Source organism: Amborella trichopoda, chromosome 2 (genome assembly GCF_054954075.1).
Source record: "Amborella trichopoda isolate Santa Cruz 75 chromosome 2, AtrichopodaSantaCruz75HAP2 v2.0, whole genome shotgun sequence".
NCBI lineage: Eukaryota > Viridiplantae > Streptophyta > Magnoliopsida > Amborellales > Amborellaceae > Amborella > Amborella trichopoda.
This window is the reverse complement of record NC_142337.1, coordinates 4,358,860-4,383,308: the sequence shown is the minus strand read 5'-3', so window position 1 is coordinate 4,383,308 and position 24,449 is coordinate 4,358,860. Positions and strand designations below refer to the sequence as shown.

Below are 24,449 nucleotides of genomic sequence, written 5' to 3'. Positions count from 1 at the left end.
ATACATAATTTTCCCTTAGATTACAAATAAGGCATATCTTCAAAGTTCAAACTCCATCGATAGATGCAGTTCGGGTGCCAAGAACCTCACCATAATTTTAAAATATATTTCTACATCTAATTATAAACTTTAACGCTCAAAAAAGGATGATCATGCATATCGATAAACACTATAAAATTTTAAAAATAGATGGTCTAGATAACGTGTCTCATGATGTACTACTTTTAGAACTTGCAATCTCTTTTTCTTTCGTTTTTTCACACACATATATCCGGAGGTTGAGATAATCAAATGAAGAGTTCTCTAGTGTTCGAACAACTTTTCTGGATGGGTTTTTTAGGTGTGCCTTACTTCTACATAAGATGATCGACACCTCATACAAACGTTTTTCAAAAATACAATTTATACAATATGGATTATAATATAGAAAAAGTTTCTATAAGGTGTCAAACTTAGACTGCAGAAGTAAGGCATAACTAAAAAATAACCACTTGAGAAGGTTGTTCTGACATTGAAAAACTGTATAATTGATTACATCGACTTCGGGATATACAAGTATGGTGAAAAAGAATTTTATGTCTTAATAATGGCGTCTTGTAACACATTATTAAAGCCTTCCATTTTGAAAATTTATGAGTTTTTATAGATCTACTCAATCTACACCATTTTAGAACTTCAAAATTCGTAATTAATGATGAAATTAGAAGAAATACATCTTTTAGGAAGTTGTAGAGGTAAGTGGTAGTATTTCATGTATTTGTCGCGGGTGGAAATTGCTTTGCTTGGCTTTGCTTTGCTGCCCCCTTGGGTTGCTTGTGTTTTAAGGTAATTAAGGCTTCGTTTGGATGCTAGGGTAAATAAAACCATGTTTTGGATCATAACATGGTAAACCCCAGTTATGCCATAACCTAGTTATTGAGAAATGGTTGTTTGGATAGCTTGTAGATAGTACCCAGGTTATGCAAATCCCCATTTGGGTCATCTATTTACGTAACTTGGGTTTATATTATTTAAGACGCATTTGGTAGGTATGAAACATTTTCGTACAAAATATTTTCATGTGAAAATTACGTTCTACATATTTGGTATGCAACAATACATATAAAAAAAATTTCCATTATAAAAAATTTTATCAAAATTTTAGGAGGGAAACTACTTAAAAACTTTTAGAAAAAAACTATCTCAACATTTTTAGAGAGAAAATTGTCTTCTCTCCAATAGGAACCGTTTGGATACCAATTGGATTTTATTCCCCATCAAAATAAATTATCACGTTACGCCAAATTTTCCCAAAAATGTGAGCGAAAAATATTTGATTTCATTCACAATTTTTTTTGCTTCCGTCGTTGCGCCTTTCCCCCAACCTTCCTGCTCTCAGTTCGTACTTTCCCAAAACCTTCCCGCTCTCAGTCGCACCTACAAAAGCCTCTCTCCCACTCTCAAGCAAGTTCAAAAAAATTTCAAACGCCGATGTTTTACAACCTCAAAATATTATTTGTAAAAGACGTCTCAGACGAAAGTTTGTAAAGGAGGTCTCTCTTTGGCCCATCCAAGGTACTCTCTACTCTCTCTCTCATAATAATATTGAACTTCTCAATCTTTCATCTTGTTTCATAGCTACTAACTCAGAGAGAAATAATTCCCTTTGAAAATCCAAATTAGGGTTTTTAAATCCAAAAGGGAATAAACTGAGTAGAACCTATTTCCTCTATTCCAAAATAATTCCCTTTGAAAACCAAAATTAGGGTCTTTTCTCTTTCTCTCTCATCAAATCTTGATCTTAAATGGAAGCTATCTCTGTGTGTCCCATCAGTCATGCCTCTCTTCATTCCCAATATATCTCTTTCAGTAGAAATGAGAAACTGCAGGTTTGCAACTCTAGCTTACATTGTTATAGACTCCAACTATGAAGTTGTTATGTATCTTATGAAGTTGTTATGTATCTTATAAAGTATGAAATTACATGGTTCGAATCCTTGTTATGGATGGCATTTTTTTTATGAAATATTACTTCGCATTCATCATTGTCTTTGTTAAATGTATACTGATACACAGTGTTTCGAAATTGAGCTTGGACTTGATTGGTTTAATTGTTGACAGTTCCAACACTATGTTCCATGTTATTCTATCACTATGTGCAACCTGGACGTTGCATTTTGAAAATACTTTGTAGCAATGTTCCTCTAGGTGGGAGGGGTCATCATCAGATTCTTCTGTGTTAAAAGAAGCATTAAAATCTGGTTTCAAGGTTTCCAAATGTCACAGTTATTTTCTTTCTTTAAAAATTTTATATTTGATGGAATATTTAAACTTCATTTCTAGGTTGCTAATAAATGTCGTAATCCTTATCTACTTCCTACAAAAGTTATGTTATTTCTCTCTCTCAAATTTGATTAGTTGCTCTCTATAAAGTTTTAAGATACTTTCTCTTTCTAAAAATTCACATTTGATATAGTTCCGCATTCTAAAAATCTTGAAATAGTCTCTCTAAAAAATTACGGTAGTTTCTCTATCTAGAGTTTGATATAGCTTGTCTCTAAAATTTTAAGATACTTTATTCATCTAAATTTTATAATTTTATATAATTTCTCTCTCAAATTTTTGAGACGGGTTCTCTCTCTAACTTTTTTAGGTAATTTCTCTATCTAAAATTGATATAGTTTCTATCTCTAAAATTTTTTGAACTTCTCTTTCTGAAATTTAATATAGTTTTTCTTTTAAAAAATTTAAGATACTTCATTTCTCTAAAACTTTAAATTTTGATATGATTTCTCTCTAATTTGTATGGATGTTTGACATAATTAACTGTATTTAATAAAATAGGTAACTCTGGTGTGCGAAAGTAGTATTGTCACACGTTGTATTCCCTCTTTCCTGCTTACACAAAAGCATGCTTTGGATAACTCTTGTTTTTGTATACCTATGTTCTGGCCATCTTTCTTGGCTAGAGAAAATATGGTTATGTATCTAAAAACTTGCCAAACATATAACTTGGTTATACGTTTTGGATACATAGGATTCAAAGGACCCCTAGAGGGTTGCATGTGCCTAGGCTTAGGATAAGTCATTTTTGGAAGTAGGGAGTTTTGTACTTTTCTATTAGGAAAGGTTTATATACTTCCACTACAACATAGAAATTCTATCCTCCCCTTACCATCCAGAGGTCCAATTTTGATCAAGACAGCCACTCACTATTTAATCTTAGATCCGACGTTTCAGTCTTTTATTTTTAGTTTTTTTTTATACAAATTGCATGAATATGAAATTTGATATGTTCCATTTTCTCATTGGACCACACCTATAAAAAACATTAAAAATAATTTTTCGATAAAATATAATAACCAAAATACCCCTTGAATCTTTCAAGTGTATATTGGTTATTTTTTATTGAAAATATTTATTTTATATTTTTCGCTAGTGTGAATTTAATAGAAGAATAAACATCCAAAATTTGGTGTCACAATAGTTTATAAAAAAAAAATCACAAATAAAATAATATAGAAACGTGACATTGTGATTGGGACAATCTTAACCCTCTATTCAGAATAGAGGGTTGGATAAGAAGGAAGATAAAACTTCTCTGCTATAGAGGAAGCATAGAAAGCTTGCCCTTTTCTATTTCATCCTCTGTTACATATTGTATTTATAGAGCTTTGCTCCTTGAACATAACCTTTCAACATTCAGAAAAAAAAGAAAAAGTACTTCATGTCTCTTCAAGTTCAAGAACTCCCTCTCACTCGTGGAGTGTTTTTAACTTTTTAGCTTCTATTCATATTAGCCAGTAAGAATACAAGACTCTCTTTCTCATATAATTGAAATGCTCCTAAGCTCTCTCATGTAAAGTGAAATGCTCCTAATCAGATATAGCGATTCATGTAAGCACCACCATCAACTAAACTCTCTATCTCTCATACATGCACATGAAAACACATTGCTGTAAATACACATGCAGAGAGAAAAAGAGCACATGTACATTATATCCCAGCAGAAGCAATTCCATCAGGGAAAATATCCAATAATCACTAGTAAGGTACTCACAGCCATCAACCACTCGTACTTGTCAACAAACGGCGGATATGAGCATTTGTCTAAGATTTCACGTACATGTTGTTTGTCAACAGTATAACCATTCATGTTCACTGTCTGTTGACAACCACGTGACCAACCTGAGTACCTTACTCCACAGTAGGAGTATAGCAACAAAACAGCTCCAAATGATGAGGGATACACATCTCAAGGGTGTAGTGAGTCGCATAACCCCGTGTGTTCAAAATACACTGCTATTGGACATAAATTAGCCATATATTACAAAATCATACCCTAACAAAAGAAATATATGACATTACAAAGAATACCACCCCAGGAAATTACTAATACGATTGCTTATAAAACATAAATACTAACTGATTATATGCTGTTAAATTTTGGCCATTTATCTCGAAGGATGTGTTATCATTGGTCAAAAAGCTTGGCCTGAAGCATGGGGTGATCTATTTTGGGCACATCCCAAGCTTTTGAGCAGTGAAAAGCTCATGATATAAGAATAGCACCATGTTGTCTTTTTAATGGCCTTCAACGACGTCTTTAAACTCACCAGTGGTCCTATCACAAATGAAACCAAGATAGCAAAAGTTAAGAGGAGTACCAGTCTTTGATACAACATAAGAAAGCCATGTTGTTCATTTCCTGGGTTATTATGAACAAGTTCATGGCGATATTACGATAATAAAGTATTTGATCAAGTTGTCCATCAATCCACACACACGTCCACACCCACACACACACACAACATATAGAGAACTTTGGCAATGTCCTCTAGTATAGAACTGAAAGACAAAAGTTAGGCTACTAAAAGAAGATGAGGAAAAAGTGGAAATTTCATATCCCGGTTGCTCAAAAGAATAGGTTAACAGCGTACCAGTCCCAAAACAATGCAATGCACGTACCATCTACTCATGCATGCGTGCGAAAGAGATTTATTTTCCATATATCCAAGACATGCTGCCTTCAAGATATTTTCCTTTGGGATTGTTTACGAAGAGACCATTTTATCCATTGTACATGGAGGTCATAATCATTTTTGTCCCTTAAATTTCAAGGTGGATGGCTGTAAAGATGTCATTAAATAGAAACAAAGCTCCAAAAAAAATTCTCGGGCTTCGTGACTCACCCCAAGCCATCCAATTTGACATCTAAGGAGTGGGAATGATTGTGAACTTATGTACAAAAGATAAATGGTCTCTTTGTAGACAGTCCCCTTTCTGGTAAAATACATAGATACTAATAGACAAAAAGGCATCGCTTTGAGGAGTACCAGTCTTTGATACAACTGTCCCTTTCTTTTACTGTAGAAAAGAAGAATGAGCATACCTTCTATATGACAAAAAGGCATCCCCAATATTCCCACTGACCTTGTTCCGCACCTTTCGCACACATATCTGCCAATCAAAACTGAGAGAGTTAACAACAAACTGGAATTTCCATGAAAAGGTACCTCACAAAAATAAGAAAAATTTAAAAGGAAAAGGAGAAATATCAAAACTGTGCCTGGCACCCTCACATAAATCGTGCAGGTACTCCATTTGATTTTGGAATTTCAAAATGGTGCTTCAATTTTATTTCTCCGATTACCTCATTTGTCTTAGTCTAATAAAAGTAAACACCTTAAACTTTCCCTTAATCCGTTCAAGCCCGAGTAAAGGAAGTGGGTTGCATTAGATAGGCAGCCAACTTAGAACTTTGCCACATCTTATCATGATGATTACCCTCATTTGTCTAGACAGGTCGGAATGGTCGTATAGAGGGAGAACGCAATCCAAGTTTTTGAGGCATATGCATGTTTATTGCGGGTGGGTTGGAGGCACAACTTTGATTTTTCCCCAAATAGAGAAGAAACTGTTAGATTCTCAATTAACAATTAACCTGCACTCGATCTAGAGGTCCTGCATCTGGGTCCCTATTACGATGAACAACAATGCCATTGTCACACTTGTTTATAAAATGAGCACTCCCACTGATGTCATAGAGATTAGGCGCACCACCATTCCAGTTTTGTAGCTGCAAATAAATTCATCTAGAAGGTCATTGAAACATGATAACAAGTAAAAGTACCAACACGGCTATTCATGTCTTTGTGTGCATATACGAGAGAGAGAGAGAGAGTCTTGCCTGCCGTGGATGAGCAACAAACCATACATGGCATTGATGGTGCTGAGCAAAACGTTTAACCAAGGTAAGCATTTGGCTCACATACTCTGTCTCTGTTCTGTTGAGTACACAAGCAAAGTTAAATTTGCAGCAGTGGTCTATGTTCATTTGGATTATGGAGATTAATTTATTAAAGGTAGCATTTAGGTGCATCCAGCGATGCACCTGCTATAGTGAGTCCACCCTTCCAAAATCCAAAAATTTACAGATCTATTCTCTAGACCGAGTGAGACCAACTTTGCTCTATGGGGTGGAATGTTGGGCGGTCAAAAATAAATATACCCATAGAATGAAGGTAGCAGAGATGGGGAAGTTGAGATGGATGAATAGCAAGATAAGAAAAGATAATACAAAATGAATACATTCGAGAAAATTTACGTGTGGCACCAATAGGAAATAAGATGAGAGAGAGTAGATTTAAGTACACTGGCTATGTGTGGTGCAGCCCCAGTACAGCACTTATTAAGAGGTGTGAGTTAGTGAGTTAGTTTAAGTGGCATGCTTAAAAAAAACAAAGGGCAAGCCCAAAAGGATATAGTTGGAAGTAGTGAGAAAAGATATACGGTTTTATGGCCTCACTGAGGGTATGGCCCTTAATAGAGCAGAATGGCTGACCAGGATTTGTATAACCGACCCCAATTAGTTGGGAAAAGGCTTTCACGATGATGATTCTCTATACCAACCTGACCAAGAATCTGAGGAAAAGAAAATGAATTGGAACTTAAAAATGGCTTATTCTATACATTTTTTAGCCCGTTCAAATTATTTCTCCAAAGATAATCAGAATTACATTGTTTTTGGAGCTCCAAATCATGTATCTAAAGCGGAAATGGATCCACAGTGATTTAGGATATGTTTGAGGTCAATAGGTCCAAAATCGAATACCAGGGCGGTCACATGAGTCAGTCAACTCACTATATACATCTCCACTAATTAAATGTAGATCACATGGCATTGATGAATATATGCATCAAAAGGAAATTGGGGTGAAATTCTCTCTCTCTCTCTCTCTCTCTCTCTCTCTCTCTCAATAAAGCACAGCATAGAAAATATATGAAGTAAAAGGTAATTGGAATGCATAATTTAAATATTTTTTGTTCTGAAAAAATAACATGCGTGCTAAATTTGGGGCCCAAAACCCCCTGTGGATCCAACAGGCCTATGCTACAATACAAACCTGTGGACTTATAGGACATTTTTTCCTTCAAGTAAGTCGTCATCATCATCCGAGCCTTTTCCCAACTACTTGGGATCGGTCATGGCAGAGTTATTTTTAAATTTATTTCCTACTAGAAAATATGGAACTTAAATTAGGAAGATTCGCCAACATAATTGTAGTGTTCAGTTGAGAAGGGCGCACTGATTGGGAGGTCTTTGATGATCAAGTTCGTTGTATGGATCAATCACAAGTCCCCGTACCCCATATCTCAGGACTGCAGCTTTGGCAAGATCAATAACCCATTTGATGGATGGAAGACTATCATCTTCATACCTATTTCACATTACAAAGATGGCTGAATCAAACAGACAAAATGTAAAATGCATGGGAAGGATTAAAATGGTAAGATATTGTAAATTTGAAAACAACTTGAAACAATAAAGATGGCTGCTTAAACAAAATCAGGAGCATGTCATTTATGGAGGGAGTCTGGCACTATTGGGGTGCTTAAACATAATTAGGGGCATTTTATTTCATCTGGCCTGTTGTGGGGTCAGTGCACAGAATTTCACGGGGAATGAATCCCCCCTCTTAGCACTCTTTCATAAACCATGGTAATTTTTTCTAAAAAAAAAAGCCTTTAGAAATTCCCTCTCTCTCTCTCTCTCTCTCTCTCTCTCACACACACACACACACACACACACACACACAAAGATCAAACTATTTTATAGAGGCACACCTTATGAGATGGAAGGTATCACTCAGCCATTGCTTCCCTTCTCTTAATTCGTCACGGCTCATTCTTGGAATAGAGTCGCCATATCTATGCATCAATAGAGAGACAAATAGGTCAAGCCATCATTATAGGTTCAAAAGAAACACAAACTATGAAAGAAATGCATTTTTTTTTCTTGTTTGTATATCATGCTTTATATCGTAAACATAGATGGTCTGGCCATGTGTGGCATCGACCTAGAACAACACCGGTTAAGAGGGGAAACTTGGTTCAATTGGAAGACTCTACAAGGACAAAGGGAAGACCCAAAAGGACATGGATGGAAGTAGTCAGCAGAGATATAGTGACGTTATTGGGGTTTGTGGCTTTTAACGGTCTAACAAAATTTTTATAATAATTTGTGCACTTCAATGGGAGTGTATTGTGCCTGACTAACCTAGGGTTGGGCAGTTTATGGTCCGGATCATGTCCAAAACCCTTACCCCTAGGACGTGGTACTATTGTTGAGGGTTTATGTGGGTCATCCCTTGTTGACGTTGGAGAAATACCCAGAGACAATGTTTTGCCAAGCCAAGAAAGCTATGTGGTCTCATGTGTGCGGAGGAAAGGTCCTGTAAGAGCGAGGGTCAAATCCTCAACAAAACTTCTGCACAGTATGTATAAATAACAACTGCATTTTTTGGGAAGCCACCCTATATAGAGGGACACTTGTATATGTATATAGAAAGAGAGCCCCTTGCATTGTGTGCATTTGACTTGCTCTTAGGGAGAACCTGTAGTCCATGTACTAGGATTATGGTTCCACTATTTATAGGCTAACTTTGATGGGCCAATCGTGAGTGGATCATAAGTTCCACTGGGCTAATTTAAAAAGACAGTAGTGGATCGTGGATCGTGGATCGTGGATCCTAACACAAGTGGAGTGCCCTGATATTGGCTTGGTTTTTACCTATTAGATACCTATCCACTTCTAGGTTGTATTTCTGTGTGTTTTAGATTTTTATGAAACTCCAGAAATATTGATTTCAACTAAAACTATGTTTCTATGATTTTTGGGAATTTTTCAGATTTTTAAAACGAATTTTAAATGTGTAAAACCCCCCAAGATTATTGTTGTAATTTTTATGATGGGTATTTACGGAATTTTGGATTTTTTGTATCTGAAATTTGTGTGGGACCCACATAGGGGGCTAATGGCCCAGTCCCACATGTGTGGGACCCACATGGGGCTTCATGTGGGGCCCACTATGGACCACACGTCCCACTTAATGGGCCGCCCACACTATTCTCTCTTTCCATCTGTCTCTCTCCCTCCCGAGCTATCTCTCTCTGAGTTCTCTCCCTTGCCCCTCACTTTCCTCTCTCTAATAAGTGGCACGCCACCCCCCAGAAGTGTTGGGGTGGCACGCACCACTATAGAAGGCCTAAGGAGAGGGCCATGCCCAAACCTAGGGTTAGTATTTGAGCATATGGCCTGCCCTAGTTTTAGAGGGTCTTCTTCAGTGTTCCAAAAAATGTCGGGTGGCGCCTAGGCAGACAGGTTGGGGGGTCCTGGCTGCTCAACTCCTAGGAGGGTGCCTAGGAGGCCACCACCAAAGTTTTTGGGCGGCATAGGTGGAATAAGAAGGGTAGGAGGTGTCTTATCCAATTGTTTTAGGTCCAAATTCGCTGTAAAAATTAAAAGAGGCATAACACATTAAGAATGCATAACATATACTCCATCCATAGTCCATAGTCCACAGCCAATACACTTCATACCATTAGTCTATAGTCTATACTCCATAATCCATACACAGTAAAAAAATACACATTGAGGTGAGGTCCAAAGCAGTGGTTTAAAAAACGGATCGGTGCCCCGGATCGGGCACCCCAAAAACCCATCCAAACCGGTGAATCGGCATTTCGGATAGGAAATCGGGCGGAATCAGTAATTTTTGTCTCAAAAATCTTTAAAAAATCACTATAAATCTCTAAAAATAATGTTATTTTAATTTGTAAATGAATTTAAGAGTGGTGCGTAATGCATTTTCATTACTTTGTAAAAATAGGTGATTATTGAAACACAGTTTTTCTATCTGGATGTTTGTATAATTAAAATAAATAAATTAATAAATAAAATATAAGACTTAGTTATCATTGTAATAAGTATAATTATTAATTACAACATTATAATAAACGTGATTCAAAAAACAAGGGTATGACCCTCACAAATAAATAAATCTAATATACAACAATTAGTTTGGATAGAAATATAGAATTTAGAAATATAAATTCACTAGAAGATTAAAAAAATTAATTTCCCACATAAATTAGTATCACATCAAAGTATCAAACATTTATTAATTTGTTTTACTTATCCAAAATTATTACAACTTAACTAACTATAATAATATATATGGAAATTGAGGTTGTTAGTTTATAACTTTCATATTTTATAATTATTTTACTATACAAATAAAAATATGAAATGTCTTATATATCATCTAATTTAAAAAATCTTATTTACAATTATAAGGAAAAACAATATATTATAAAATTTATAATATAAATAAATTAATAAATAATATAAAAGATTTGGTTATTAATTAATTAAAAATATATATATATTTGCAATGTGGGATAATTGATAAAGCAACTTGAAATAAATTCTAAAGTGGTATGAGTTTGTGTTATTTTTCTATCTTAAAATATCCTCTAAACTTCTTTTTTTTTTAATATCAAATAGACTAGAAATGGTATTATTATTATTTTTATTTTTATTATCCTAAGCTAGTACTAATTTTTAATCCTAATTAACTAATTAATTATTTATTACTCATATAATGAAATAATGGCATGATATAATAGCTTAATAGAGTTTTTATGTTTTTTTGGTATGTAAATTTAAATTTTTTTGGTAAGTAAATTTAAATTTTTTTGGTGAAAGATAGGGGTGATGGGCACCCAATTATTATTTTTAATACGCTTTTTCTTTTTTTGCATCAAATTTCATTGCCACAATCGGACATACAACTTTCTTATTCATGACAGATATACACCATCACGCGTACACCATCTCACTGCAATTTATCCCAAGCTAATAATATTTGCCAGCCTTTTTTCAACTCACAGATATATCCCACATCGAAGCAATGTGAGAAGAATGAATGCTATAAAAGAACCCAACGATCTAACTACATTGAATGTTGTTTTGGCCATGTGAAGCGTGCGTATTGCACGCTGAAGCTTTTTAAGCTCGCAACGCCAGCTGGCATGAAGGAAGGATTGTCAATCATGTGTAGGGAGGAAGGTGAAGTGCCAGCTGGCATGAAGGAAGGAAGGATTGTCAATCACATGTAGGGGGGAAAGGGGAAGCACTTCACGTGTGAAGAAAATTGTCAATCACATTTCAAAAAAACCAAGGTGCAAAAAAAGAAAGCCGGATTGAAAAATAAAAAAGTAGGAACCGCACGGTTTTACCGATACTGGATTTGGAGCGGTATCACCGATACCCGATCCGGATCGCCCGATTCCGGATCGGATCGGCGATTTTTGAAACACTGGTCCAATGTATTTGAGATTTGGAGAATTATTTAATAACACATTAAGCAAAATAGGAAAACATAACCAACATTAACAACTTTCATATTCAGTAATCAACTCACCATCAGGAAAAGGAAAGAAAGTCCACAATCTACACACACACCATGACTCATACTCCACAGTCCATACATACACATAAGAGGGAAAAATAAAAGAAAAGAAATATAGAGTCTTCAGTCGTGATCAAAAAAAAGTAGGGTCAACTACATCGTATGCATCAGAGTCCAGTCCATCATCATTAGAATCATCTCCCTCCTCAACATAATAGTCGTCCACTTTTGTTTCTCTAAAATGTCACACCACCACCACCACCTCCCTTTGCCTTTTTACCCCCTTAATTTTGGGGGAAAAAAAAACGAGATGAAAATGCCCTAGGCCGGCACAAGCCGTAGGCACCCTGCCTAGGGACCTCCCACCTAGGCAGGCAGGCGCCTAGGCATAGGCTAGCCCCAAATAAAATTCAGTAAGGGCAGCCCAAGGCTGCTTCCAAGTTTCTAATCGGTGAGTTCAACTAGAAATGGAATTATAAGTGCGCTATCAGTTAGGTAATCGGCTGTGGAGTGTGCTAAGCCCTAGTGGGGTAACCCTAGGCAAAGGCCAATCAGCCTTTCCTCATTTCTTTAATTTTATTTGTTGTCATATTTGTTTTATTTTGCTTCCTAAAGTCTTAGTATAGTATTTAGTTTGAATAAAAGATTGTGTTTGGCAGTAAGTTTTAAAGATCCTAGACTATTGTAGGGTTGATTTTATTGCATATGTGGCACCTATAAGTAGAATTTCCAGCAATTAATAAAAGAAAGGAAAAAAAAATTGAATATATAGCTTGGAATTCTACATAGCCACCTTTCAGACTTATAGTCTGACTGAGGGTACAACCCTTAATAGAGCAGAGGCGGAAAAGGATTCTTGTACCTGACTAGAAATAGTTGGGATAAGGTCCTCGGATAATGATAATGATGATGATGCTTATATTGTATATTATTAAATAAAGACTACAATATCAGATAAAGCACGATTAAAATTTTCGAAATCATGAACATAACAAATAGATTTTAATTGCATATCAGGAAAGAAGTGGTACGCTATGCTACTTTATCAGAAAAGTTGGAATAACATGGAATATTTTCCTCAGCCATGTTTATAGGAAGTTGATGTGAGCTCCCCAGATACCAAACCCAATAATAGCATCGGTTATATTAATAAAACAATAACGTTTTTGCTAGTTAAGGAACATTTTGATAATTGCCCCTTTATGCAATGGCCCTACAAGTTTATCCAAGACAATGAGGTAGACCTGTTCTCCCAAATATTTAGTGTTAAACCACTATAATTATCCTAGCATGTCTATAAAATATCAAAGAGACCTTCATCACTCCTTTGTATTCCATAATGATAATTCCATAATTGTTAGAAAAGGCAGTGAGAAAGCCACAAGACTCAGCGTTCCATTTCTGGCAAAAACAAAAAGCACGTGTTCCAACCAGCATCAGTAGCGGGGGCCTCTATACATATTGTACACCAATGAATGGGTAGTGTTTTAGCATCTTTAACTCCAGAAAAAAAATTTATAATCCATGAGCAAACTCTCAAAAGAAATTTTCAAATAACACAAGAAAATAATATCAGTTAAAGGAAGGGTTTAAGGCATATTTACCAAGAAGAAAGAATTAACACGTCCTAGAATACTGTTTTGCAATCATTTGATGAAGTATAGTGATAAAAATGAATGACTACAGACTAAAATTATGGCATGAATAAATGAATGAGAAAAACATAAAGAACATCTTTGGTTTACCTAGAATTTTCGAAGAATGGTTTCTTAATGTGTTTCTCCAAGAGTTTCCTTGCATGCTCCCGAACCTGATAAGAGAAACCATATGACAAACAATAAATAAGATGAAACTAATCAATTAGTTTATAAAATGTCATTCTCAGATTTCTTAGCACTTAGTTACTCACCTTGTTCTCCATTGAACAAAGTGCAAATGTCCAACCTTCGCGTGCATTGATATTGCATATGAGAGCATCAATCCATTCACTCTTCCCCGAATTAGGAACCCCAGTCACTATGGTTAATTCTCCAGGGACAACCTGCCCAAAATAGATATAATGTAAATAAGCCAAGAAGAGAAATATGAGTTAGTCTGCTGTCAAAAGTATTCCATATGCTAATAAGCAAAAGTTGGGATGTCATATGCCAACCTCAATACAGAGTGCATGAAACAATAAAATGATAAACGTTATGACAATTAGTGAATAAGACACCATAATAAATAATAGCATGTCTGTTCAATCAATGATCAATGTCATAGTGATACATAACTAACAATGAGATAGAGTTGGTCCAAAGTGATTCAAAATTTTCCTCATGGTTTTCATTCAAGAAAACAAAATCAGAACAGCTCAATATCTCACATTTTTAGCTATCATGAATCTCTCACCATTACTGCTCATTTACCATTTGTTTCTAAATCACCCTTGGTTTCACAAAATGACCCAATGCCAAAAAACACCTGAAAACTGATAAAACTATTTGGTATTCCTCAAGTTTGACAACAACATTGACACAAAGTCACCGGACCTTTCCACTTTTAGCATTGTGTATTGCATTCCAAGGTTTGACTTTGTTCTACAGAATCTCACAAATAAGCATTTGCATAATTGTTTCATATTAGAAACTTCACGAATTTAGTTTGTCTCTGATGTAAACAAAGACGACACTTCGAAGAGATGCTCAGATATTTTGACAGTTACTTAAGACAGTAGTTCACTTGGTACATTGGTTCAGTAAGGCTTCAACTTCTATCAGAAAGATGCATCCATAAGGCCGCATTTCCCATATAAGTAAGGCTTAAACCATCTAAGGCACATTCTTCTCTCCTACTCAACCCCTGCTGATCATGGAGATGCAACACAAGCAGAAGATCGAGCTCTTTTAGGGAAACTCCAAAACTTCAACAGAAGGTGAGCAATCAGCTTATCAGGGGAGATACAGTGAATGTTATCACATGGTCGACCAAATAGGATCCAAGGCCTTGGAGACCTAAACCAAGCGCTTGACAAAATCCCAACCTTTGCTCCAGCATCAACACTGCTTCCATCACACATGGAGAACAGCGAATATCCTTTGCTGAGAGACCTAGCTAAAGATGGGACTTCTTGCCCATTTACCTGCATTATCCTCTACATTTCGTCATTTCCCAAACAGTGTAGGCAGAATGTTTCCCACCACAGATTTTGTACATACTGCTATTACTTTCAGCGTCCCCCAAACCTTAATCCAATACACAATCATGTATAGGGAACATGATATCCCTCATTGTTTTTCATTCTTAAGGCCTTTGCCCCGCAAATGTACAAATTAAGTTTAGTTATCAAGAACAGAAAAGGTAACACTATCCTAGCTTCAGATCTAGGGACTCATTTCTTGTAGTTGATTAAGCTCCAAAGTCTCATACAAAATGATAAAAAAATATAACTCCTACTACATATATATAGCTGAAACACCTTTCTAGAATGGAAGAGAAGAAATAAAAGCATTAAGATCCAGCAAAAGGCTTACATTGTACAAGTCATCTAGAGATCTCCATCCAGTTGAAACACCAAGCTCATTTCCCAGAATTCGATGATAGTATGCGTCAATTTCATCGAAGTAGTCATCAAACCGAAAGAGGCCTCTAATGGGATACAACTCAGCGTTCTCAATAACATCTCTGAGTGCTTGAGGGCCTAAGTGCATTAGCACCTGTAACACAGGTTAACAATGCATCAGGCTCTTAAGATCTTCAACGATCACTACAGGTGAATTTTATTTTTCGACATAGGTTCCAAATGTCCAATGTGATATCAAGGTCAACTAACAAACCATGCAATAGGAGTAAAGAGGCTTGTGAAAAAATTGGGTATTCATGTAAATAATCTTTGACATAAGCTTTGGAACTGGAACCCTGTTGTGCTAAGAGAGAAACAAGAGAGATAGATAGAGAGAGAGAGACAGGGGAAAAGCATGATTTAGCTTATGTGTAGAAGAAAAGGTAAAGGCTCCATAGGGAAGAAGGGAAGGTGGAGGTGTAGGTGAGGCAAGTGGAATTTGTTGACAGGGGTAATGTGGAAAATACCATGTTCATGGGAGCACACTTTCTATGTCCACACATAGATAATTATTTATGTCCCCCCTCTCGCAGCCACCCAATTGGAATGGATGACTGGGATAGCTTGTCAAGTGTAATTTTTTTTATTATTAATTTTTTATAGATTATCTTGACATAAAATTTGGGGCATGTCCTATTCTAGTAGGGGAGTACCTAAAAAGTATAAAAAATATTTCTGATAAAAAAACATAACCAAAATTACCCCTACAACTTGCAAAGATATCTAGGTCATTTTATTTTATCACAAACATTTCTTTTATATTTTTAAGGATGCCTCTAGGAGAATAGGGGACACCACAAATTTCATGTCAATATGATCTAAAAAATTAATTAAAAATAAAATACCATGAGCCATCCGATCAAGATCAAATGGTCAAAGGCTAACTTGCGACATTAAGACTAAAGCTCTCCCAACTATCCATTTAGATTGGACGGCTGGGAGAGGAGGGACATATATAATTTATATAAGAGAGACCACATATGATAGGGTTTCTCTATTCATGGATAAAGTGTTCTGGGATGTTGATGACAACTTACAGGTGAGGGCAACACGGAAATAATCGATGGTGTGAGGAGTGATAATGGAAATGGAGAAAATGAGGCAAAAAGGATGTTAGATCATAGATGATAGATGGTATCTATGGAATAAAGAATGTCAAAGAAAGTTCTAGTGCAATTGAATATAGTTAATGGCATTAGATAACAATAAAACGAGATGAGAAAGCAGAAAACTAAATATTGGAAAGTCATTGCTAAGGAGGTGGAGGATGTATCCTTGGTCGGGAAAGTATGGTGCTTCTCAGGGGAGAAACAAAAGAGATATTCTGGGAAAGTACAAGGACATTGTAGCAAAGGATTAGGGTAAGATATCACAAGAAAATTAGGGTTATGAGACTGCATAGTAGGAGACACAACCAACATAGTGCACAGATTGGAAAACATTCAAAATCCAATGATTATACTTAAAAAGGGTGTGGTTTTTTTAAGGAATCAATCTTAGACAATCAAATAAGGCAGACCTCAAAACCCTGCTAGAAGATGTATTACAGTGCCGGAAAGCCCTACAATGGACTGAAAATCTATTTCCACACCTAATTATGAATCTTTTTTTTTAATCTAACCTAAGTATGAATTTTAAAGCTCTAAAAATGGCGCATCGAGTGGATATATGAAAGCTAACCTTGAAAATGGACGGTTCCAATAATGTGTTACAAGTGCATTATTTTTAGATTTGAAATTCTTTTTTTTCATATCCATACATCTTGACTTCAAGATGATCAAATGGAGGGTTTTCCAGCGCCGAAACAACCTTTTCCAATGGGTTTTCGAGGAGCACCTTACTTTAATAGTATGAGGTTGACGCCTTACATAAACTTTTTCCAAGATTCTCAATATAACATATAATAGTAAAGTCGAACCTCATTTGCATCCTTGCAAACCTCGATTTCATTTTTCTTTGGCCAGCTGACCCGCCAACACCTATCAAAGCCATTAAGTATAGTAAATATTGATTTTGTTTGGGTTAATATAATAAACATCAATTCAAATAACAAGGACTCCACCTTTAAAGAGGCAAACCAATGGTAAATCGAGGGAAATAAAAACAAATATATATCATCAAATCTAAAAAGAATATGAATCAGGACCTTTCTCTACCGACACGCCGTGCAAGCTCTTCAGCTAAAGACTGGCCTGGCACATCAGCATCAGTGGCTAGGATTATACGAGATGCCTGACAAATATCACATATTAGTGAATAGAGTTCAGAAAATTATATGGCTTGTCATGACTACAAGTTGTTTCATAGTATGGACACGAATAATAACAAGTACCTTTTGGAAATACTCCTTGTATTTCCACAAAAATTGGTATTTTGTATCCTAGCTTCACAGAAACACTATAGAAAAGTTAGTATCAACAAAACCCATATGCTAAAAGCTACATACGGTATTAAGTTATTGTCCCGATATGTGAAAGGGACAAGCTAAAAGTAAGTCTCTAATAAAACTGATTTATACAACTTGTTTAACCTTTAGCGAAAGCATCATTCATCATAAAAGTCATCACATAACATCATCACTGAACACCTAATAGATACTTCGTGATATGAATGCATGCAGTACTTGAAAATATGCACATGTCAAAACAAATTTGAACAGCATCAAAGAATGTCTAAGCACTCCTAGAACTCTAACTTGATCTTACATTAAGAAAGAGGCACATTCATTTATCTAAATGAATGACACATGCTGAAGATTCATTCATGACTGTGTTTTTATATTTTAAGATCTCAAATCATCCATATGCTGGCACCTTGAAAATGATAAGTTTTTTTTTTTTTAAACATTGAAAATGTTAAATAATTTTTTATAAAATTTTAAAAATCCATAAAACTACTACGTGCATGTTATGAAATTGGGGATACATATCAAGCAATGTTCAAGAATTTTCTTCCTCACTTGCAAAACGAAGTCAATTTGCCGAGTCAACTGTTAACATACCTAATTTATGTTGAATGACTTTAAAAAACAAACAGTCTGCAATAGGACTTGAACCCAGTTCGCCAGCTATTTCATAATACGTTCACATTGCTACCACATTGGGAAAAAGCACATTGTTTGTCAAATCAACATGAAAAATATATAATACATCCTGACCTTTCATTTATAGAAGTTGCTCACTTGGAATGTCCATTACACTCATATGATATGAGTTCGAATTCACTGCGATCAACGTCATCTAGTCTTTTGCTATGCACACATTATTCACAACTAGGAACGTTTGTAGAGTACATGCATCCATTGAAGTCTTGGGGGTTTGCTTACAGCCAAACTCTTAATGTTTCCACATACTTGTTTCCATAAAAGTTTATAGTTAATGCGATCATAACCATTTTTACTGCAGAAAAGTAAAACTGAGAATCAAAGTAGCAAAAGGCTTCATTGACAAATTGTGATGAGCATGTGTCATATTGCACATACCACAACTCATCAATAAATGCTCCAAGTCCTAGAGATCGATAATATTCAAACTAACTCATTTCCAAATCAATTAGAAGTTATCTATATGGAAATCCCCATGCTTAAAGATCAATTTCCTCTTTCCAAATAGAAGATTTTAATAACTCAAATTTACTCCCTCCCCCTAAAACCTACAATCCACAAAAAAATAGCAAAATGAATATTTGCATAACAAAATTGCCAACTTGATAAATATTAATTAGAGCAGATTGAAACCTTTTCTATAGGTGGCAACTCTTTCTCTGAGACCTTAGCAGGGGCACCATCAGGGACACTCACACAGTTCAGGTAACCAACTTCTTCCATGGATAGTTTATCCATTTCGCCCTCAACCTGTGTAAAATTTGCAGACAATCAGAAATCTAGAAGTAAATGCACAAATTCCATTCATAAGCAATGGCAGGAGATATTACAATGATAATATCACTTGCATTCTTTATATCATCTAGTCCATACAACACTCTCTCCGTATCCCTTTCCTGAAAAGAAATATAGCAGTTTCAGCATGAATACCATAGAAAGGACCAAACAAAAATATGTAATCCAAGACATTAAAATACAACCATAACATAACAAGACAATTAAAGTTCTGGTCAGTACACTAAACAAGGTATATGCAAAACGATTTGGCATTTGGGATAGGATTTGGCATTTGGGACAGGATTTGGCATTTGGGACAATTATGTGAGGGAGAAACTATCCAAATTTGTGGAGATTGGAAGGAATTTTCCCAAATATTTTTTGGCCTGCTTCCAAGTTTCTATGTTATCAATTTTCCCACATAACAATGAAAACTATTGGGATCGGTTCACAGACAGTTTAGCCAACATGGGTCAAACTAGGGATTGCACGGGACCTCGAACTCCATGACATCATAGACATTTTAAGAGACACTTGGCATTTGAGTACTCAGCTTGGCTATGGGACAGGCCAGCCCCAGTTACTAGGATGAGTCCAAGTCGACTCGCCCGAGTCCGCAGAGCAGCCTAATAACATCCAAAAAATAAAGAAAAAAACCTAAAAAAGAAAAAGGAAAAATGATAGAACAACAGAAAAAAATTATGACAGAGAAGAAAATTTTCAAAAGTACAAAATATAAAACTGGTTAAAAATCACACTTTAAAAGAAGGGAAATTACAAAAAATAAAAAATACAAAAATATAAAATATAAAAAACTATAAAAGAAAGACAACCATAAAAAAATATAAACAAAACTAAATATAAGTCAGTTATAAATCAAAAGATCGAATCACTTTTAAATAAATAAATTTATTATATAATCATAAATTTATTATATATTGATCATAGACCCCTTGAGTTTTGGGGGACTTTGCCAAGCCTGATAAATGCGAGAGAGTCCTAGTAGACTTGCTTGAGTAGTCAAACACAGGTCATACTCTTTCACTCATCTTTATTACCCACTATTTCGCTTATAGAAAAGAGGTCCTTCTGTAACTTCACCCACCATCTAATTTCAAACATTAACAATTTCAACACAACCTGAAAAAAATTTTTCTCAATGTCACGGTATTTGCAGTTGACAATCCTACCATCCCTTCTATAGGGAAACGCAATCACATTCTGCAAAGAAATAGAAGGAAATGATCAGTAAATTAGAGATATAAATAAGAAATTCCCGTGATCACAACCATTCAAAGGCCAAACCTGATCGCTCATTTTACGCTGCATGACCCCATTTCTTCTCAAGGTTTCTGGTGATATCATCCGCTCAGAGAAGTACGCAAGTATCTATCAACAAGGTAAATACAGGCAAAAAATTATTTCACTAACAAAAAAATAGGCAGACAAATGCACACCAGTTGTCTTTCTTTCTTCCTTTATTCCAATATTAGAACACTTACACATGAAAACAAAACATATTCTAATTTTCAAGTGATACCCAAACTTAGTATTTGTATCATTGATCTTCAACTCAAGCTCAAGCAAAACAACAAAAATATAAATGGTTTTTGTGTAATGAATATCTAAAGAAAAGCAACTTAGGTGATTTTTAATTTTTACAGTTGTGAATGATACCATCATCTTAGGGATAGCCTCCATCATGAAGGATTCAATGTTGAAAATCTTAAATGTTTCTGAGAGCCATGTAGAACCACTCATGAAAAACTAAAGGTGGCGCACATGAGAACAACAATACCCCCCCCCCCCCCCCCAACACACACACACGGCCCTTTACAGGCTGATATTCAAAGATAAAATGGTATATCACCACCATTGGAGGTGCTTTATCCCAAGCATTCATGATTCATGAACATAATGATGGGATTCTACCTCTTCCCTAATACCACTCAATACATGGCAGATTAGAATGTAAAATTTACTTGCTCCATGTTAGTTTGGCTACTATAGATTCATCAGTAAGCTTGGATTAGAATGGTAATAAGTGAGATGAAATCAAAGTGTTCAATTATGATGTGTGTGGATGATAGCAAACATTGCAATCATACACTTACACACATAAAAGCATACATAGCAATAGAATACTACATTTATCCACATAAAATATTAATGGACCTCGAAAGAAACTCATTTTAAGATAAACAAAATCAAGGTTATCCTCAAAACTTAATTGTCATAGATTGGCAACTATACCTCAGGACACAAAGGTTCCAGCCCAAGGCTCTTTTCCGTTAGCACCCTGGAGGGTTTCTTTTTGGAGTTCAAATCTCCGTTGATTTGTTTCTTTTCATTTCTTTCAGCTGGAGCATATGATGCATTAGAAGAGGCCTACAAATTATTCAACGAAGTGAGTATTATCAAAAAAAAACTATTTTACAGCCAAGAAATCTGGCTATATTACAAGAAAATAATTGAGAGCCACAATTCAAGTACAGAAAAAAAACAAAAACATTACTTACTTGTATGTGACCCCTCCATCCACATTTACCTCTAAAACAAGTCCATAAAGCCATAGATCTGTAGTATACAAATAATAATTAGACATGAACATAATTCTCTTAATGACTGAGGAAATTGATATTGAAATTTAGCATTTGTAACTGAGAAAAAAAAAATGGACAAAGAAATAGAAACATATCAACACACCCATCTTCACGAATGAAAAGAGAAAAGCTTCTTTCCCTCGTGGACCCACCTTCACACTGTGAAAAAAAAAAGTCTCAAACGTTTAAAGGACAGCTTTTTAAAAAGTTTTTATCAAAAGATAAAATTCACAATGATAATAGAAAAACAAGGAACTATTCTGTTAGCATTATAAACAAGTTACAAAACAACAGAGAGATAAAGCACTAAATACCTGCCCAGACAAAGACTTAAAGTACTAAGCAACAAATATGCACATACATGTGTTCTTCATGACTAGAAACTGAAATGGACGGTGAAAGGAAATTAAGGGAGAAAGAATTTCAGTTACCTTTGGGCATAACATATTAGAGTATTGACCAGGAGTACATGAGTCACAAATTATCCCTTCATTTTTAAGCTTCTCTCTCAGTAAGGATAGTCGCTCAGGTACAACATTATCCACTTCCTGTCGTTCCACATGAACTGATACACAAAATTCCAGTAAAAACAGCTATCAAATTACAGAAGAAAAAAACGAACAAGGAAAAAATGATCAATTTGGGTCCCAAAAATTTGCGATTTCGCATAATTTGCAATGAAAGTAGCGCTACATCTCAAGATCAATTCCTAAGCGACCTTGTCAAAAAAAAGAAAAAAGACCAAAAACGATCGGTTTGGGTCCCAAATCATTCATCAATGCAAACAATTGAAACGGAGTTAGTGAAACCCAAACAACACAGGCAAACAAATAACAATAAGAAAACCAAACCCAATCAATTTGGGTCCCCAAAAAATGCACCTTTTTGTCATTTATCAATGCAACAAAGGGGAAAGAATTAGGGGAAATTAAAAAACAAAACAATAAGCAAAACGAACAGCAATTATTAACCAAAAAAAGTCATTTTCGGGTATTAAAAAAATGGAATTTTAGTTGATTATCAATTTCAACAAGACGGGAAAAGACTAACCATACCTGCTCTTTTGATCATTACAGGCCTTAATGAAGCAAGTCTGGGCCTTTTCAGGGAAACAAGACGCAAAGTGGATATGGGTTTTGTTGGGTTTCCAAAGAGAAGCCCAGCAGATGAACCTGTGTGCAATGGGCGGATTAGACAGAAAAAGAGAAGACGGGAAGACCCTGGAGAAACCTGTGGGTTACTGAGGAAATGCTTGCTGCCCATTGCTGCAACAACGGAAACTCTACGAGAGAGAAGCATTTAGAGAGAGAAAGAGAGAGAGAGAGAGAGAGAGATTAGGTTTGCGTTTTGGATGTTGTCTAAAACAGAGCTTGGGTTAGCCCCACATTTTGGGCTGCAGATTAAATTTGAGGTTTAAGAAATAGGGTTTTGGCGGGGATACTACAAAGCAAGCAAAATTATGAAAGCCGAAATATTTTCCTTCGAGCTTTCAACTTCCCAAAATAAATCTCACCTTTCCTAAAATTTATGCTTGCAAGTCCAACCCCAAAAATTTTGAAATATCAGTAGAGAAATAATCCTATGGGAACTTCTCCCACCCATGTGTATACAAGCCGAAGATCTCCCACTTATCTCCCACTCATGTGCAGTATGGAAAGGATCACCATTAAATTTGATACAGATTTATAAAAAAATCAAGTATTTATAAAAAAATCAAATTCTATATCTTTGTAATAACTTTTTTAGAGATTTGTATCAACTTAATGATGATCCTTTTAGGTTCTATATACATAAGTGGAGAAATGTCATATAGGATCATTACTCTCCTGAAAAATAAAAATATGAGTAATTATCCTATGATATTCTCCCACATTTATGTATGTAGGACCCAAATGATCACCATTAAATTTGGTATAGATCTCTAGAAAAGCCAAATCCTACACTCCTGTGATAACTTTTCTAAAAATCTGTATCAAATTTAATAGTAATCTTTTGGGGTCCTACATACATAGGTGTGGGAGGGCCTCATAGGATCATTACTCATTAATTATATAAATAATCATAATTGTAATTGATATTACAACTGTGTTATATACATATATAATTATATTTTAATAAGTATAATATTACAATTATTTGTTTCATGTATATATCCTTATTTTCTAAGGGATTGTTTAGTATTACAAGCCATGGTGGTGTTTTCTTTATTATAATTATGATAGGATTTTAAAATTATAAAAAATTAAGTGAAATATTGATAATCTACAATATTATGTTCATAATTATGTAAATTTGTATATAATTATCCATTTTTTATAATATAACTAATCAATAATAATTAATCTATGCAAATTAATATATTTGTTATATTAAGTGTTATTATTCATTGATAATAACTAACTTAAGAAGTAAATGTACTTATCATTTAATTAATTGTAATTATAATAATATCCTCCATACGTATTTGTCCTCATTTAGTATAGCATTCCTCATGCTCAACTATAGCATTCACCATTAAATGTCTATTGCCGATTTTTTATGTCCTACCAAATCTCTAAGTTAGTGAAACTTATGAATCTCCCCTCATGAGTGAGAAATCATTGTTTCTTATTTTATATAAAATTTAGTTT

At 35.0% G+C, this 24,449-nt stretch overlaps 1 protein-coding gene across 4 annotated transcripts; it reads right to left on the bottom strand.

Annotated features, from left to right (window-relative positions):
- Positions 1-3,952: 3,952 nt before the first annotated feature.
- Positions 3,953-23,401, bottom strand: LOC18443031 (toprim domain-containing protein). Of its 4 annotated transcripts, none has more exons than XR_016048896.1 (21): positions 22,875-23,401; positions 22,251-22,384; positions 21,923-21,978; positions 21,736-21,793; positions 21,470-21,604; positions 20,522-20,605; positions 20,357-20,437; positions 19,270-19,335; positions 19,073-19,189; positions 17,669-17,716; positions 17,483-17,568; positions 17,255-17,315; positions 15,248-15,430; positions 13,645-13,776; positions 13,481-13,545; positions 8,107-8,190; positions 7,386-7,700; positions 6,170-6,266; positions 5,924-6,058; positions 5,372-5,439; positions 3,953-4,603 (listed from the first exon to the last, which is right to left on the bottom strand). XR_016048896.1 is itself a non-coding variant. In XM_006853239.4 (21 exons), exons 1-21 carry the CDS (start codon positions 23,116-23,118, stop codon positions 4,564-4,566), a joined length of 2,106 nt encoding a protein of 701 aa, XP_006853301.2. In that variant the 5' UTR covers positions 23,119-23,401; the 3' UTR covers positions 3,953-4,563. The 4 variants fall into 4 exon arrangements, 3 of the variants coding, with proteins under 3 accessions (XP_006853301.2, XP_088713628.1, XP_088713629.1); XM_006853239.4 differs by having other exon boundaries at positions 7,569-7,700; XM_088857502.1 differs by lacking the exon at positions 15,248-15,430 and having other exon boundaries at positions 7,569-7,700.
- Positions 23,402-24,449: the final 1,048 nt, after the last annotated feature.

Bases quoted from the DNA above. Each gene is read 5' to 3' on its own strand.
- LOC18443031 (XM_006853239.4), bottom strand. From the start codon at position 23,118: ATGCTTCTCTCTCGTAGAGTTTCCGTTGTTGCAGCAATGGGCAGCAAG. The intron at 17,717-19,072 runs GTTTCAATCTGC...CTGTGAAGCTAG, and splicing joins AGTTGCCACCTATAGAAAAG to GATACAAAATACCAATTTTT. The intron at 15,431-17,254 runs GTTCGACTTTAC...CCTGTGTTACAG, and splicing joins TTTGCAAGGATGCAAATGAG to GTGCTAATGCACTTAGGCCC.